This window comes from Sesamum indicum, linkage group LG2, assembly GCF_026168435.1.
Source record: "Sesamum indicum cultivar Baizhima isolate 11 linkage group LG2, ASM2616843v1, whole genome shotgun sequence".
NCBI lineage: Eukaryota > Viridiplantae > Streptophyta > Magnoliopsida > Lamiales > Pedaliaceae > Sesamum > Sesamum indicum.
In genome coordinates, this window is record NC_142658.1 from 502,310 (window position 1) to 518,798 (window position 16,489).

General features: G+C 31.8%; 2 protein-coding genes across 2 annotated transcripts; one reads left to right on the forward strand and one right to left on the reverse strand.

The window, feature by feature from the left end:
* Window positions 1–4: 4 nt before the first annotated feature.
* Window positions 5–3,375, reverse strand: CBP20 (CAP-binding protein 20). The gene is made up of 8 exons (XM_011097792.3): window positions 3,215–3,375; window positions 2,685–2,908; window positions 2,310–2,448; window positions 2,200–2,233; window positions 1,640–1,750; window positions 926–979; window positions 738–844; window positions 5–340 (listed from the first exon to the last, which is right to left on the reverse strand). Exons 1-8 carry the CDS (start codon window positions 3,230–3,232, stop codon window positions 266–268), a joined length of 762 nt encoding a protein of 253 aa, XP_011096094.1. The 5' UTR covers window positions 3,233–3,375; the 3' UTR covers window positions 5–265.
* Window positions 3,376–8,935: 5,560 nt separating this feature from the next.
* On the forward strand, window positions 8,936–13,053 carry LOC105175373 (protein NRT1/ PTR FAMILY 5.10). The gene is made up of 4 exons (XM_011097803.3): window positions 8,936–9,212; window positions 9,320–9,537; window positions 11,107–11,636; window positions 11,948–13,053. The coding sequence occupies exons 1-4, from the start codon at window positions 9,065–9,067 to the stop codon at window positions 12,762–12,764; spliced, it is 1,713 nt and encodes a 570-aa protein (XP_011096105.2). The 5' UTR covers window positions 8,936–9,064; the 3' UTR covers window positions 12,765–13,053.
* The last annotated feature ends 3,436 nt before the right edge of the window (window positions 13,054–16,489 follow it).

A 16,489-nucleotide genomic window follows, 5' to 3' on the forward strand; every position in this document is an offset into this window, starting at 1 on the left:
AGTCTGGACCAAAGAGAAAATTATTAAGATGAATGATAATTATGGTATAGCTACAACCAAATGGAAATCGAATGGGAAGAAAGTGCTCCAGGACTAACGACTAGCAGTTAGCTCAACCCTTTCGATATTTCTCAGAAACATGACGTTGACAAGGCAAATATTACAGAAAAGTTAACTATTGATGCTCTCTACACACGGTGTGGTAACACCTTTTGAAACAAAGCACAGAGCTTACTGAACTTGCAAAATATAAATCGTAAATTGCCTAAGAATGCCGCTTATGATCATCATCATCCTCCTCATCAGAATCACCACTCTCTCGGAACCGTGGATTTTTCTCCTGAAAAGCAAAATAACAATGGCAATCAAAATTCACAGAACAGAAGCTCTCCAATTCTAATCTTTCCCCAAAACTAGATACAGCTTATCGGATGAAAAATGAAGGAACATAATCAGGGCGCTTCTATAATCCAAAGTCACCAATCATCAACTAGATAATGCTACTGAGACCTTCTATCCAGCTTCTTGTGCTTGAATTAACATAATGCTTAAAGCTCTTGATACCTTATGAAGACAATCCACACTTGAGAACCTAAACATACATCATTATACAGGGGTGGAGTTGAAATAGAACAGAAGTGGATCCCTTGGGAAAGGGAATTAGAAAAGGCAAGGCATACACATAAAAAGAAAAAGGAAAATGGAGCTAATGCCTCAGATCAACCACCAAAACTTACAGGTCTCGATTCAAGATCTGGATTTCTCCGATATACATAGTCTGACTTTCTCCTCGAGAACTCTGGTCCCCTGCGGTCATCTTCTCTGTGACGTTTACGAGGGTATTCTGCTTTACCAAAGTAAAGCATCAATTAGCATGAAGACTATATGCAAAACAAACAGATCCAGGATAAAGTGAGCATAGTACCTCTGCCATGCCTGTGAGAGCCCCCATGACCATAGTTTCCACCGTGTCTACCATCTGCAAGAGTAGAAGGTCAGCTTCCAATGCAGAGTTATAAGCAAAATGCAACTTACACATGTTACTCATTCTCCTTCACAGTAAGGATTATAAGCAGTCATTTAACTATGTATATAAAAGCCTTGCCACCAAGAAAAAGCAGTTCCAAGCAAATGCCCAGAATTACGCATCAGAGATATAATCAACTTTAACATAGAAAACTAAATGGCTAATAGAGATTTGTCAATAGTTTCAAGCAGAAGCTCGGAATACCAACAGCTCAGCCCACTCACACCCAACCCCAGAAAGGAGCCCCAGGAACAGTCTCTTAGGATCATAATATATTCAACCACTGTAAAAACCGGTTACATATGATAGAGCCATATATTCTAGTCTAGAAAAACCATAAGATATTTTGCGTTCAAGTTCTCAGATCAAGAACGATATGTATGACAATTGCAGCGTTATGAGCAAGATGGTTAATGTGTTTCAAGATGCCTCTCGATAGCATCAAGATGAGAATAAATACAATATCAAAAACCTGTGAAACTAAAAATCTTTTAGGCTGTGCTATTTATATGGGAGATAAACATGAATAAATAAAACATCAAGTAAGGAGGTTTAGTATTCAGATGTGACTGAAATGAAGAAAATGACGGGAAAATTTGGGTAATTACTTACAGTTTGGTGCCATAACAGGTGCAAATGAGCCTAATGATCCAGCACCATAATCCACTAGCTGTCTCTGTGCTTCCAACTCTTTCTGGACTAATTTACCATAACCACCTCTACGTATGACTAAATTAAGGAAGTTCAAAGTTCAGGTAACTTGATCTACATGTAGAGATCAAATAAGTTTATCTGTTGTCTGCATGATCTTCTTTCCTCGAGGTCATATAAGCTATAAACTTCAACTAATGCACACAAACAGTACAGCACGTCGTATTCACCCAACCAAAGATGCGGCAAGGAGACAGGTATAAATAATAAGTAGAAAATTAAAACACAGTTATGCAAAAGAGAGAAATAAATATTAACAAACTCAAACTAGATGCAGTTTTAAATGAGTTGCATTTATATATGACACTTCTCCAAGGGTTTGAATCATGACAAAATCATTACACCCAAGGGGAAAATCAATTTTAAATGAGAAAAGAAAACCAAGGGAAAAAAGTCCAAACGACAAAGACAGAGTAAATTAAGAGTGATAATTTTAAAAATAATAGGCATATGAAGGATATCTGGGTCATAATCCGTACGATATTCATCCCGAACCTGACCAAAGAACATGATCAGAATTATAAAAGCCAAATTGGATTAGCAAGGTGCAAACAAACTTTATGCACATCACCTGCCCGCCGCTTCGACCGCGACCCCATTGTCGGCCTTCTTGAAAACCCCAATCAAAATCAACACGAATTGGACGATCGTCGAGAATTGTCCCACTGATATATTTGACAGAATCTTCAGCATCTTCTCTGGAGTAGTACCTGATATGCACAGCACAAGTCATACAGGTAAGCAATATGAGCTTCAAGTATTGGAAGACACCGTCATGCTTCTTACTGTAGCAATAAATAATTGCAGCAATTATCAAGTTTAATATGTGTAGTCTTCCACTTTTTCAGATGACACAAGACGAAAAAGTATCAAAGGAAGATAAATTAAGCTCCAATATCTTGAAACACCTCTAGGATCATAACAAACTACTAGTATAAAGGCTTACATTACAAAGCAGAAGCCACAAGGAGTTTTTGTGTTTTTATCCAAACCCATGATTATCTTTTTAAGCTCTCCCGCTCGAGAAAACAGCTCGTAAACTTGCTCTTCCGTCGTATAAAATGACATGTTGCCCACATAAACAGTGGTCGAGAGTTGTAACGCCTCCTCAAATTCTTCCTGCGTCCCGGGAAACCTTCTATCTCTGTACGCTGAGAGCTTGTTCGGATCCTAACACAAAGAAAAACCAATAAGAAAACAATACAAAAAGAACACACGGCAAGAACCGAGTAACCAACTTCTGAAGCACAAGCTAGGAAACCCCCCCCCCCCCAATGTTATGATGGAAGCAATAATGCAAGAACTCTAAAACGTAAATACACCATCAAAACATTTCCAGGCAGCTAAACTTATTTCAGAACCTAATTTAAGCAAAAATTTGAAAAATAATGCGGGAATTCAAACTGGGAGTGAAGAAGTGATTCAATTTCTTCTAAAGAAATACTTGAAAATACATGCAGAGATAATCAGAATTACCTTAAAGAGGGAGGCCATCAGAAATTCCCAATCCAAGAATCAGAAATTTGATTTCAGAAAGAGAATGGGAAAAAACCTAAGCCCTAAAGAAACATGGAGCCGAAGAGCGGAGACTTCAGACTTCCCAAATCTTTTAAACGGGTCAGAATAAATAACAAGTACCTGAGGAGTTCAATAAATGGAGTGATCCAACCACTTAAAACGCGTCGACAAAAACTTACTTATTTGGGCCCTATTAGGTTAACTGGGTTGGGCCATCTGATCCAATCAGTCCATTCTAAACACTACCCCCTTATGGGTGGGCCGATCCCACAGGAAGTGGATCCAAACCGACCCTATCCACAGCGCAGCAACTGGATCTTGAGAGGACCCTTTCCCCCTTTGCGGGTTAGCTTTCAAATTTGGAACTACAAATAATGAAATAATTATTCAAACTAAAATATTAAATACAAAAAATAAAATAAAACAAATGACATCGACATTCTATACAATTAAATCTAACCACATTAACATTTTTCGTCATTTACAAAATTACAAATACACTCTTTATGAATTACGTCTAATTACAAAAACATCTCCTATCCAACTCAATTAACAAACAACACCTCAACTCGAATCCCTTTTCTTTCTTAGGAAATATGACCTGACAATAATAAGAAAGTTAATCTATTTATGGTTATATTTTAAAAAATATATTTGAATTTTTTTGAAATATCGATATTTGAATACACACTGTAAAATAACTAAAACAATAATAAAAATAACACAATTAAATTTTGTAGTTGAATGATTATTCAAATTAAATATTTCATTCAACTGCTTTACGTAAGACAGATTGAAAATTCAGCAGGAAATTCGATATCGTACCGTCTTTTTTGTCCTACCAATAATATAGGTTTAACATAGAGATTTCAAATTAATATAAATGTAGCTTGCACTCAACTACTGAGTGCGACCTCTATAAAATAGAATAGGTGAACAAACAAAATTTCAAACCATGAGATACCTCACATCCACTTGTGGTACCAATTATTCAAATATGAAATCAATAACTATTAACTCAACTCTACCCAGATATTTCTACGCCAACTCAATCGTCCCTCTTAAATTCTCCATTCAATTCTTCTTATCTAACACCTTCTAAATAGACAAAGACATCACAAAAACAAAAACTAAATTGAATTATGAGCCCAATTCACACTACAAATTGACAACCGTTTCATTGGTGCACACATATTTATCTCATTTCCAGATATCTTAAAATCCAAAAACCCTCAAGACCAAACCAGATTTACAACATGGGAAACAAGAAATAAAATCAAAATATTTATATACAAGCTTAATTATAATTAGACCTCCTATAAAAATATAAAATTATATTTTTCTCTCAAAAAATTCTAAAAAATTACAGTCACATCCCTTCCGAAAATTCATTATTTACACCTGACTTTATTTCGTTAGGGTTTAGATGAAAAATGCTAATATAACAAAAAAATTACATAAATTTTCAAGTTCACCTCTCATTAGCATTTTCATGTAGTTATTTTGTATTTATAAAAAAAAATTATAATAATGTTAACCTCACACGACATATATATTACATTTATCCCTACAAATATATATATATATATATATTAAATAAGGGATTAAATTGAAAATTTGTGTAATTCATGAAAGGATGTCAAGTATAAAAAAAATTTAGAGGAGGTATAAATATAAATTTATTTTTTAAAAAAATATATATATAATTTTATATTTCTAAAAGAAGTGTGAGTGTAATTAACACTTGAAATATATATGTAAATCTTTGTCAAAACGCGAGATGTGCATGCATTGGTTGGTCGTGACGCGTGAGGATACTTTATTATTATTTTTGGATTTTCCGTATGTTCTTGACATAAAGAGCCTTCTACTTCCGGTTTATTTAAACATTATTTTCACAATGTTACATATTTATAAAGGTGAATTACAATAAATTTTTATAAAATTTGATATAATTGCAAATATTTCTTTTTGGTTGAAAAATTATAAATATTCTTGATATTTGATGAAATTAGGTAATCCTTGGATGAAAGTTTGAAATTGTCAACTTTATCCTTACTGTATTTTTTTATTTTTAAAAAAATTAAAAATTTATAAAAATTCAAACGGGATGGATGAAAAAAATTTAAAATTATAAAATATTATCTACTTAGTCCAAAAAAATAATTTTTTAAAAAATAAATAAAATTATAATTTTTGATTCATAAGGCATTTTGGTCGTTCACCATAAAAATGAATAGAAACCTAATGAATTGGACTAATTTTTAGACAGCCATTAAAATAGGGGGCGCTGATAATTTTTTAAATATTGAGAGGGTATTCGTAATTATGCCAAACCTTAAGAGAGGTTATTGCAATTTACCTTATATGTAATACATATATATTTTAAATAAGGTATCCCCCATGATTCAAACTCTATTAATCTATGAAATATTATTTTATTTTAATAACAATTATTAATGGATTAAATATAATTATTTATTTAAAAATTAATATACAAATGAAATAATATTTTAAAATTGTTATATATAAATATTGTATATTAAAAATTATAATCAATTTATTAATATATATATATATATATGTCGCAATTGATAATTATTTTCTATTTTGGACGAACACAATAATCGAGTTAAGAGTTTTGGCAATACCAAGAATGATGGGGGAAAAAGTTGAAATATGGAAACTATTGGGGCCGGTCAAACACTCCCACTGCAAAACAAAAAAATCACTATTGCAAATTTGCAATTGCCGCGTAATAAAATGGGATAATGATAGTATATATATTGATATATATTGTATTTTAATATTTAAATTATAATATATATTTTTTATATTTCTCTCATTTATATTAAAGTTGGTGGTGTTGATGGATGATTATGGTCATAATAGTTATAATATTTTTTCAATACTATCACCCCACTATTATCTGATAGGAATACTACCTCCAATTGAGTAATTACACAAAAATACCCTCTTAAATGACGAAAATAATAGAAAAGGCTCAATATCCGCGTACTTTTTATCAAGTCAAGAGTGATACTGCTGAACCAGTGAGAAGTTTGTTGTAGTGGGTTAAAGCTCCGTAAACAGAGCGAAATATTAGCGCCTCAGTCTAGATATTTATTTTATTTTTCCAATTGTAATTGATATTTCTACAATAGGTAATTACACGCTTCTCTCTTAAGGCTTGGTAAGTATATATAAATTTTTTATAGTTTGAAAAATTTCATCTAGCACCCTTGAAGTTTGCTTCTGTCTAACAAATAAGTCCGTCGTTAGTCGAAATTCACTAAATTTTCTGATATTAACAAAAAAAAAATTGAATGAAAATGAATATTTACCATCGATTAACTGATTATTGACTTATTACAGGTTAAATAATTATTTTCAAACTAAACTACACCTACAACGATAACCATATACCTCCTCATATTTATTAACGCGTGAAAGTATTAGAGTAATCTGGCCATAAAAAGATTTTTTTTTATCTGCACTAAGTCAATCAACGATTAATATAGATTTTTTCTAATTTTTTTTAATATCAACAAATTTGATGGATTTTGACTAATAAAGAGACTAGTTGTTAGATGAAAATAAATTTCAACGGTGCTAAATGTAATTTTTTAAATTACAGAGTTTACATGTAATTTCACCGAACCCCACGAGAGGAGAGTGTAATTATAAATAGCAGTCAGCAGATGAGAATCGTTCTCCACCACAAAAAAGAAAAGTTAAAAATTAGGATTAGATATATTGTACACTCTAAAGATATAAAATTATATTTTTTAAAATAAAAATAAAAATTATACTTATACTTTCTTTGAGAAAATTTTGCTTACACCTGGACCTTAGTTATTAAAATTTTTGACAAAAAATGCTAATATTGTCATGTAATATTTTTATACTTATAAGGATAAGTATGATATTTATAAATTCAAAAAGAGTGTAATTATAATAAAATATTAGTTTCAAATTATAACCATATACATTTTATGTTATATGTTAATAATATCTTATGTGTAATATCTTCCTGATTGCCGCTAGTTGAAGGATTTCTTCCTGATTAGAGTCTGATGGGGCTTCCCACTCTTCTTATTTCTTTCTCAAAACTCTAGCAACGGGGAAGGCGATTGTTGTTCTGTCGGACGAGCAAGAAGTTGGGACAGGTTGCATTACATCTCACCGTCTGCTTGTGGGTGTGGGCGGCGCCTATGAGGAGAAAATGGTTCTTTAATTTTTGTGTTGTTGTTCTGGTTTTCTTGGGTTTTCCGTGGTGGTTTGGTGCTTCAAGAAATAAAGATGACTATAAACTGATTTGGTATGTAAATAATTGGTGCTCTGAACGAATTTGGTATGAAAATGGGTTTTTTGCTCACTCTCTCTCTCTAGAATCTTTGATCTCTCCCCATTCACTAAGTGATTGGCTCGAGCACAGCCGAGCTCGCTAGATCGAATTCAAACTCGAGCTCGAGCTCATTATATGTTATTTGAGCTTGAACCCATGAAAAATAAAATTGAGCTTCAGATTGAGCCAACAAAAAATGGTCGAGCTCGACTCTTTTATGCTCCTAATTGTAAATGTGAGGAATATGATGCCACGTCTTATTAAGCTAACCTATCAAATTTTCAACTTAACCGGTGGCTCGTGGTTGAGACAAGTACAATTATATTTTTTTGTTGGGAAAAAGAATTGGGAGGAAATAATATATAGATAATAGAGTAAATAAAAATAAATATTAAAAAAATTATTATTAACTATTAATAGCTATGGATTAAAAATTATTAAAAATAATTTTTATCGAGCACGGTTAAATAAATTGATACAAAAATATAAATTTTTTATCAAGAAAAAGTTATTTACCATGGCTAAGACCCATGGTAGAAATATTTGTCATGATTTTTAGTCATGACAAATATTTTAGTCACCCTTACAGATACCACGGCCAACAACTGTTGCATGGCTGTGGTTAATGACTGTTTTTAACCATGACAAGTAGCTATAGTTAAATGTTGTATTTTTTATAGTGAAAATATATATTTTTTATCTTATATTTTCACTTTTTCGTTTAATTTTGGACAAAAACGAAATTGAATTTCTAAGAGGTTTCATATACATTCAATTTTATTTTCCCTTCAACTATTATTCCTAATCAAACACCAAATTTTTTCTTATTCATTCATTTTTGCCAAACAAAATGTTTTTCAATAATCAAAATTACCAAATTAGGATTAAATTAATATATATCTATATATATGATAATTATAAAACAAATAAAAAGGGCATAGTATTGAAAGCATCTAAAAATCAGAAAGGGACTTTTGTGGATATTACACTGCCAAATGCTAAAACTATCTATAAATTTATTGGGCATTCAAACACTCTATACAAAATATCAACATAATAATTAATTTACCTACTTTTAAATTAATATATATATATATATGCGTGTATTTTTCTAAATTTTCTTTTTTCTCTCTTATCTAATATTTTAATCTCTTTTATTTTATTTTATTTGTCTCATTCTCTTATAAATATTATCTATTTATATATTTAACTTTTCTTCAATTAAATTATTTTCTAGTTATTATAAATTAATAAATATATATTAATTCAAAACGATAACTTTTTATACAAAATTTAGTAATTATTTTTTTAGATTTTATAAATTTAAAATTAATGCACGCACGTCGACGTTCTATCATCTGTGCATATAGCAGTGAGTGGAACTGCCGGAACGCCATTCGTCCGCACTCTGCAGCTCAGACAAAGAGAGCAAGAGAGAGAGAGAGAGAGAGAGGGGGGGAATGACTATCTGTAAAGCCACCGGAGATGAAACCTATGAGGCGGAGGTCCCGCTACTGAATGACGTCGTGAATGGCGCCGTCGACTTCAAGGGCCGCCCCGCCGTCCGATCGAAATCCGGCTGCTGGAAATCCGCTTCTTTCATCATAGGTACAGAGTGAATCAGATACATTAAGAATTTCGAGTTTGATATTGTTGCTTGTTTATTATTTTCATACATGTGTGGTTGAATTTGCTTTTCTTTGTTAAAACTTTAGCTACGGGGGTGGCGGAGAGATTCGCGTATTTCGGAATTAGTTGTAATTTAATCAGTTATCTTACTAAAAAGTTGGGGCAGCCAACCGCCACAGCGGCGGCTGCGCTGAATGCGTGGTACGGAACGTCGTCGCTTTTGCCGATTCTGGGTGCTTGCGTGGCTGACTCATTCGCGGGCCGTTTCCGGATGATTACTGCTGCCGGTGTGCTCTACATATTGGTTAGTTTCTAAATTTACATAAACTTCTGCTGTTTTCTGTTTTCTTTTGAAAGCTTAAGACCCATTCTTTGTTTCTTTGATAGTATGAGATCTATATAATTTATTTTTAGAGACAATTTAAAATAATTGTTGTATATTTATTATTATATTTTGGGAGTCAAAAGTCATTATTTATTGTTAATCTATATTTTTTTATATATAAGTATATTGTATGTTTAATGTTGTGTTTTGAATGAAAAAAATCATCCGATCATTTATCTTTTATATTATACTTATATATGTGTGTATGTGTATATATATATATATATATATATAAAGCCCAAGACCAATAATAGTGAGTGATTTTTTGGGGGTTTAGCATATCTTTCTGTTTTTTATTAGATAATTTTAAATTAAAAAAAGGAAATATAATCTAAAAATTTGAGAATATGCATAATAAATTCGGGAATATAAAATCTTGATACTATTGTTTTATTTCTCTTGAGAATCGGCCAATTAAGAAATATTCACAGTATTTTATTTTATTATATTAATGTAATATATATGTCCATAAACATTAATGCATATATATAAGCATATGTTATACTTGTATATAAATGTGTGTGTATAAAACTATTGATATATATATATATATATGTACTGAGCACATTTTTGGAAACTTATCTAAATATAGTTTTCATTATTTTGTCATACCAAACGTTTTATATGAATTTTGATTAATTTCCCTATTAAAAACAATGTGCTATCCAAACATTTGCAATGAAATAAGATTTCTATCAATTAAATATTTTGCAATTTTATTACTTGTATCATATTCTATCCCCACCAAACAAACGAGTCCTAGAAAAACACTCTTACAAATTAGTATTGCATCTCATATAATATGAAAATTCATTATTTTATATATTTAAAGAAAATTATACACAAATGCTTGTTATAAACAATATGCATTATAACAACAGAACTGTAGTTTTGAATAAAAATGAATTAATGTTCCTTAGATGAACGATAGCCACTAACAACGTGGAGATAGTCTCGAGCCCGATGGAGGGGTTTAGGCACACCCTGTGGGAAAAAAAACCAGAAGAAGAAGAAAAAAACTGGAAAAAAAAAAAAGAAAAAAGAAAAAAGGTTGTGAACAGTGTTTTCTTCTGTAAATAGACTGGTTGTTATGTCATCTGTTGTTGTCAAAAGGACTTTGTCTAAATTAATAACAATTCAACTTTGAATTCTGTACTGAAAGAAATAAATTCCCTTTTCTAGACCGTACATCCGTATGCTGCTTTTATATACTGAAGTTCCCATTTCTTGACCCTTCCTTGAATTGAATGGTGCAAAGTACGGTTTAGGCTCTTGGTTTTCTTCATGTCTTTCTGGAAAGGAAAACCTTGTCGTCGAGGACAGTAAATGATTGGAAAGAAACACAAGGTTTTGTAGTTCATTGGAAAGCTGTTACTTGTCCGAAAGTCTTAGATTCTTCTTTGAGTATCTTCTCATACGTACATACGTAAGTAACGCTCCCTTCATCTGGGAATTGCCATGATCACTTTTGATTTTGTTGGACTACAGGCACTTAGCTTCTTGTCCTTATCAGCTTCACTTTCAGCCCACTCTTCTAAATGCACAACGGCTTCAGAAAATCTAGGATGTTTTCCACCTGAGCTTCAAAATGTATTCTTCTTCTTCTCTCTGTACTTAGTCTCATTCGCGCAAGGAGGGCTTTCACCTTGTGCACAAGCTTTTGGGGCCGATCAGTTTGATGAGGAAGATGATTGTGAGAGAAAAGCAAAAAGCACATTCTTCAATTGGTGGTATTTCTTTTCTCTTGGAAGTATCTTGGTACCTCTCTTGACTTTGACCTACATTCAAGACAATGTGGGTTGGGAGCTTGGATTTGGAATCCCTGCTATTGTCATGTGCCTTGCACTAGTTTTATTCCTGACTGGACGTAGGACCTATCGATTTCGTGTCAACTCTGATGGAAAAAACACATTTGTGAGAATTGACAGGGTTTTAGTCAGAGCAGCCAAAAATTGGAAGGCTGCCCCTGTAGCTATATCCATTGATGAGCAAGGTCCGCACAGCAGTGCTCAATTCAGGTAAGCAGCAATGCATCAATGACTCTGATGCTCCATTTTGTACATTTTAGTTCCTAAAGATGCATTTATGATGTCCGCTATAGTTGTCAGATTAAAAATATTTCTCCTCAACTTGCAAACTAGATTTATGTTGCTGAACTGGCATGTGACTAAAACATATTTCATAACATGACAGAGTATTTGCACGTCAGCTTTGGAAGAAGTTTTGTACATTTCTGATGTCTGAGTAGCACTGTCTTTTTTGGCCCTATCCTAGGTTGCATTACATGTGCCGTTTGGTTGTATCCGTACTAACTTTGATCTTGTAATAGGTTTTTGGACAAAGCATTACTTACACCTGATGGTTCGATTGACGAGACAATCTGTAGCGTGAAGGACGTGGAATATACTAAGGCAATTCTTAGGCTTGTTCCAATATGGTTTTCTTGTTTGGCATACGGAATTGTATATGCACAGCCTTCAACTCTATTCACCAAGCAAGCCGCTACTATAGATCTCCACCTCACTCCCAGCTTTCAATTACCAGCTGCTTCGCTGCAGCTGTTATTCCTAACCGGTACCGTTCCCATCTTCCTTCCATTATATGACCGTGTTTTCGTCCCCATTACCAGAGCTATTACCAAAAAACCTACCGGCGTATCAACGCTTCAAAGGATAGGAATCGGATTAGTTTTGTCTTTAATTTCCATAATGTTAGCGGCTCTTGTTGAGCGGAGACGTCTTGCACTTGCTCGTAAATATGGGCTGGTGGATAAGCCCAACACCATGATCCCAATGAGTGTGTGGTGGCTGGCGCCGCAGTTTCTGCTATCAGGAGCTGCTGATGTCTTTGGGTTGGTGGGTCTTCAAGAGTTCTTCTATGATCAAGTTCCGGGTGAACTTAAAAGCATTGGGCTTGCAATGTACGTAAGCATACTTGGAGTAGCCAGCCTTTTGAGCAGCTTCCTTGTATCTGCGGTCCAGAAATTGACGAGCCGAAACGGGCAAGGTGGTTGGTTTGCGGACAACTTGAACCGGGCACATCTTGACTACTTCTATTGGCTGCTGGCAGGACTTTGTGCTGCTGAATTCACCGCCTTTATTTACTTCACCAAGTATTACGTTTACAGGAGAAGAATGAGTGTGTAAAATTGCAGGTGCAGGCACCCTCCTGCCATAGAAATGATAATATGGCAGGTTGACAAGTGTTATTGATGGGTGTCGAATTCACAAAAAATATTATCCTACTAAAAACTTGTGAAAGTGATGAGTAGGATCGAATCTACTAAAATTAAGTTTGAGTCTTTCCTTTTCCAGATGAAAATCTGCCAGGGGTAATTTAATGTCAAGAAGATATTGATTCATCTGCAAGAAGTGTGTATGTTGAATGGAGTACGGAAATTAAATATGGTTTTCAACAGAAAATCCTATTAGTTCATTTGGAAGAAGTGTGTACGTTGAATGGAGTACGAAAATGGAATACAATCTCAACAAAAAATCATATTGATTAATGTGCAAGAAATGTGTATGTTAAATAGAGTGGGGATGAAACACGGTTTCCAATAGAAATTATAGTCTCCGCTCATATTCATCTTAATTACTCTATCATGCACCCACCATTAAACAATTGAACTTTGTAGCATTTGCCCATCTCAACTGCAAATTTAAATATGGAGTAACAATCTCTTGGAAGCTTTTATCCACAAATGGTGTAAATCTTTGTCATCTGACACACAAATGTGGAACATCGCATCTTCCATTATTATTCCTTTGTTTTATGTTGCAGCTTAAGTATCAAAATCCTCCATTTTGATCTAACGCGTCATCATCCACCTGACGTATACATTAACAATAACTAATTAATATCATAAATAATTATTTATATGTTAAAATATATTATAAAATAAAAATAAAAATATATAAATTAATACATCATATTTAAAAAATAAATAAATAAAATTAAAAATATTATCAATACAAGGTGTGAGTAAAAATTTCATATTAATATGGAGAGATAGTATCTAGCATAGATGATGATGTTCCAAGGGTGGTGATGTATGAATGAATGATTTGTATAATGTGTGAAATTTTGAAATGGTAGACTTTGTTGTTTGTTTCTGAAAAGGGTGTCCACTTGTCCAAATAGTTGGGGCGGAAAAAGGTATAAGGCTTGGAGTGGAAGAGAATAGTAAATAGTATATTGGCTGACGACACAACTGTCCAACTCCAGACACAGAATGAGGTGTGATGTCCCTCTCCATACGCCAAGAGCCATCAAACACTGTTTCCTGTAGCTTACGGAGGAAATGATACCTTGGTGGCCCACTCCAATAATACCAAATCATCCACATTTCTTGGTTTTCAGATTGGATCGCTTCGTGGGCTTCGGCTAAGCTTCTCACTATTTCAATTTAGCTTCATCACCATCTTTATTATTCATACTCAATTTATATTTCAAATTTGATAATATTTAAATCTTAAAATAATCATGGGTATAGGTAAAATTTAATACCCTAAATGTGAATTTATCTCTTAACTTCAAATTATTGAATTTGTAAAGTTTCCATAAATCAAATTAACTAGAATTACTTGACATATAAAAATTCTTGAATTTTATACATATTATATATATATATATATATTATTGTATTGATATCGTGTACATAAAATTTTGTAGTGAAAAATAAATTTTATTTATATATACTTTTGGGTCATAAATAACACATCTAATCCCATTTTTTTTCTTCTTCTTTTCATAAGGGTTTTCTTCTTTTAAAAAAAAAAAACTTTGTATATCATAATGGATAAATTGCATTTGAGCAGTGGATAAGTATTTCAATGTGAATCATTGTAGTGTTTAAATATATATATATATAGTCTAAAAATATGTTCCATGTTGATTTTGTTACCCATTTATAAAAGTTATAGCATGCACTCATAAACAAAAATATGAAGAAACCAAATGTCAACATAAAATATTTGAAGTGGATCCATCTCATTTTTTACCTCATTACAACATATGATTTGGTAACTCTTCACAAATTTAGCCTAAAATAGATATATACTTTACCTACCTTTTAATAATAATAATAATATCAATTACTTATTTTGAGATTACCCACACCCACCCTTCCAGCTCAGTAAAATAGAGGTCCTTGTTGTCGGGATTTGTTTTTTTTTTTTTTTTTACTTTCTACAAAAGGTTAAAAATTGACTTCAAGAAAAGCAAGAAACTCGGGAAACTGATGTGTCCAAATTTGGAAACAAACATTAATCATTGCATTGTGGATTGCTCCCACTTTGTAGCCACTTTTTCCTTATATTGTGGCGTAAGGGATAATTACACTTTTTTTAAAAATGTTTAGTGTAATTATACATAATTTTTATATAATTTAAAAAATTATATCTAGTACTCTTGATATTTGTATTTGTTTAATAAATACATCAATTTATTAGTTAAAATTTACTAAATTCGTTCATATTAACAAAAGACTTGAATGAAAATTTACTGACTTATTGTAAATTAAATAAATTTTTTCTAACTACACTACCCTTTTATAACTGTGAAAATATACATCCTAAGATGCATTCACGGAACTTTTGCTATTATCTGAGAATTTGATGAATTTTTTTACGAATGGATAGACTTATTTATTACACATAAGTAAACCTACAGAGTATAAGATATGTTTTTTCAAATTATAGAAATTTTATAGTAATTACACCAAAACTCAAGGAAGGGATTGTATCATCCCTAATTATAAATATTCTCTCATTGTTTGGAAGATTACAAGATACCCATCTCAAACAAAAAATAATTATATGTTCCTTTAATGTGAGGTGGAAATTATTGATTTACCCTCGCAGATTTATTTGTTAAATGTTTGGGAAAAAGGTAAAAGAATATCAGAGCGAGTAAAGTAAATAATCCATACAACATATTATTAGTTCATAAAAATATTTTGAAATATATATATAAAATTATAATTTTTAATCCAAAAGGACATTTTGGTTATTTCACCACAAAAATTGGATGAACATATATATAAAAAAAAATGAGCTCTTTATTAGACGGACTTTAAAATAAGAGATGTATTTACAATTTTTTAAAAATAAATAATGTATTTGTAGTTATATAAAATTTTAGAGGAAATTAACTCTATTTTCAATCTTATCTCTTTCTCTACCTCTCTTTTATATATATGAAAAATTTAAAATTATTGTAAATAGATTAGTACTTAGTACTATAAAATAGGTGAACAAAAAAGTCAAAAAGGAGGACCCCTTACCTTAGTTCCTCCTCCTCTACCAATTATATTAAATTTGAATACGCTTCAAATCAACGTTATTATTTAAATTTAATAGGTAAAATTCTATTTTTGGTCCTTTAACTTTAAGTTATTAGTACTTTTGATCCTATAACTTACTTTATCTACACATTTAATCATTTTCTTTACGGATTTAATTTTGAACATCTCGCATTTGGTCCTTTTTTGAAAAATTTAATCATGTACTGACAATTTTTGTCCTAATCATTCATAGTTACAGGACAAAAAATAATATATTACAGAGTGAAATGGATCAAAATTATCAATACATGACTAAATTTGTCAAAAAATGACTAAATGTAAGATGTTAAGGATTAAATTCATCAAAAAATGACTAAATATATAAATAAAATAAGTTATAAGACTAAAATTACTAACGAGCTCAAATTATTGAACCAAAAATATAATGTTACCAATTTAATAAGTACAATTTTGAAGTCTATGAAGACGTGCGTACCCCTAATTCAATTTCTCATTTTTGTTTTTCATTTCTGGATTCAACCCCTCCTACCCCCAACATGTTTTAGATAGACAAAAAACCGCCGA

Bases quoted from the DNA above. Each gene is read 5' to 3' on its own strand.
- CBP20 (XM_011097792.3), bottom strand. The intron at 845-925 runs GTACTATGCTCA...TTGGTAAAGCAG, and splicing joins CTCTCACAGGCATGGCAGAG to AATACCCTCGTAAACGTCAC. The intron at 341-737 runs GTAAGTTTTGGT...TTTGCTTTTCAG, and splicing joins CAGATCTTGAATCGAGACCT to GAGAAAAATCCACGGTTCCG.
- LOC105175373 (XM_011097803.3), top strand. From the start codon at position 9,065: ATGACTATCTGTAAAGCCACCGGAGATGAAACCTATGAGGCGGAGGTC. The intron at 9,213-9,319 runs GTACAGAGTGAA...TTAAAACTTTAG, and splicing joins ATCCGCTTCTTTCATCATAG to CTACGGGGGTGGCGGAGAGA. The intron at 9,538-11,106 runs GTTAGTTTCTAA...GTTGGACTACAG, and splicing joins CCGGTGTGCTCTACATATTG to GCACTTAGCTTCTTGTCCTT.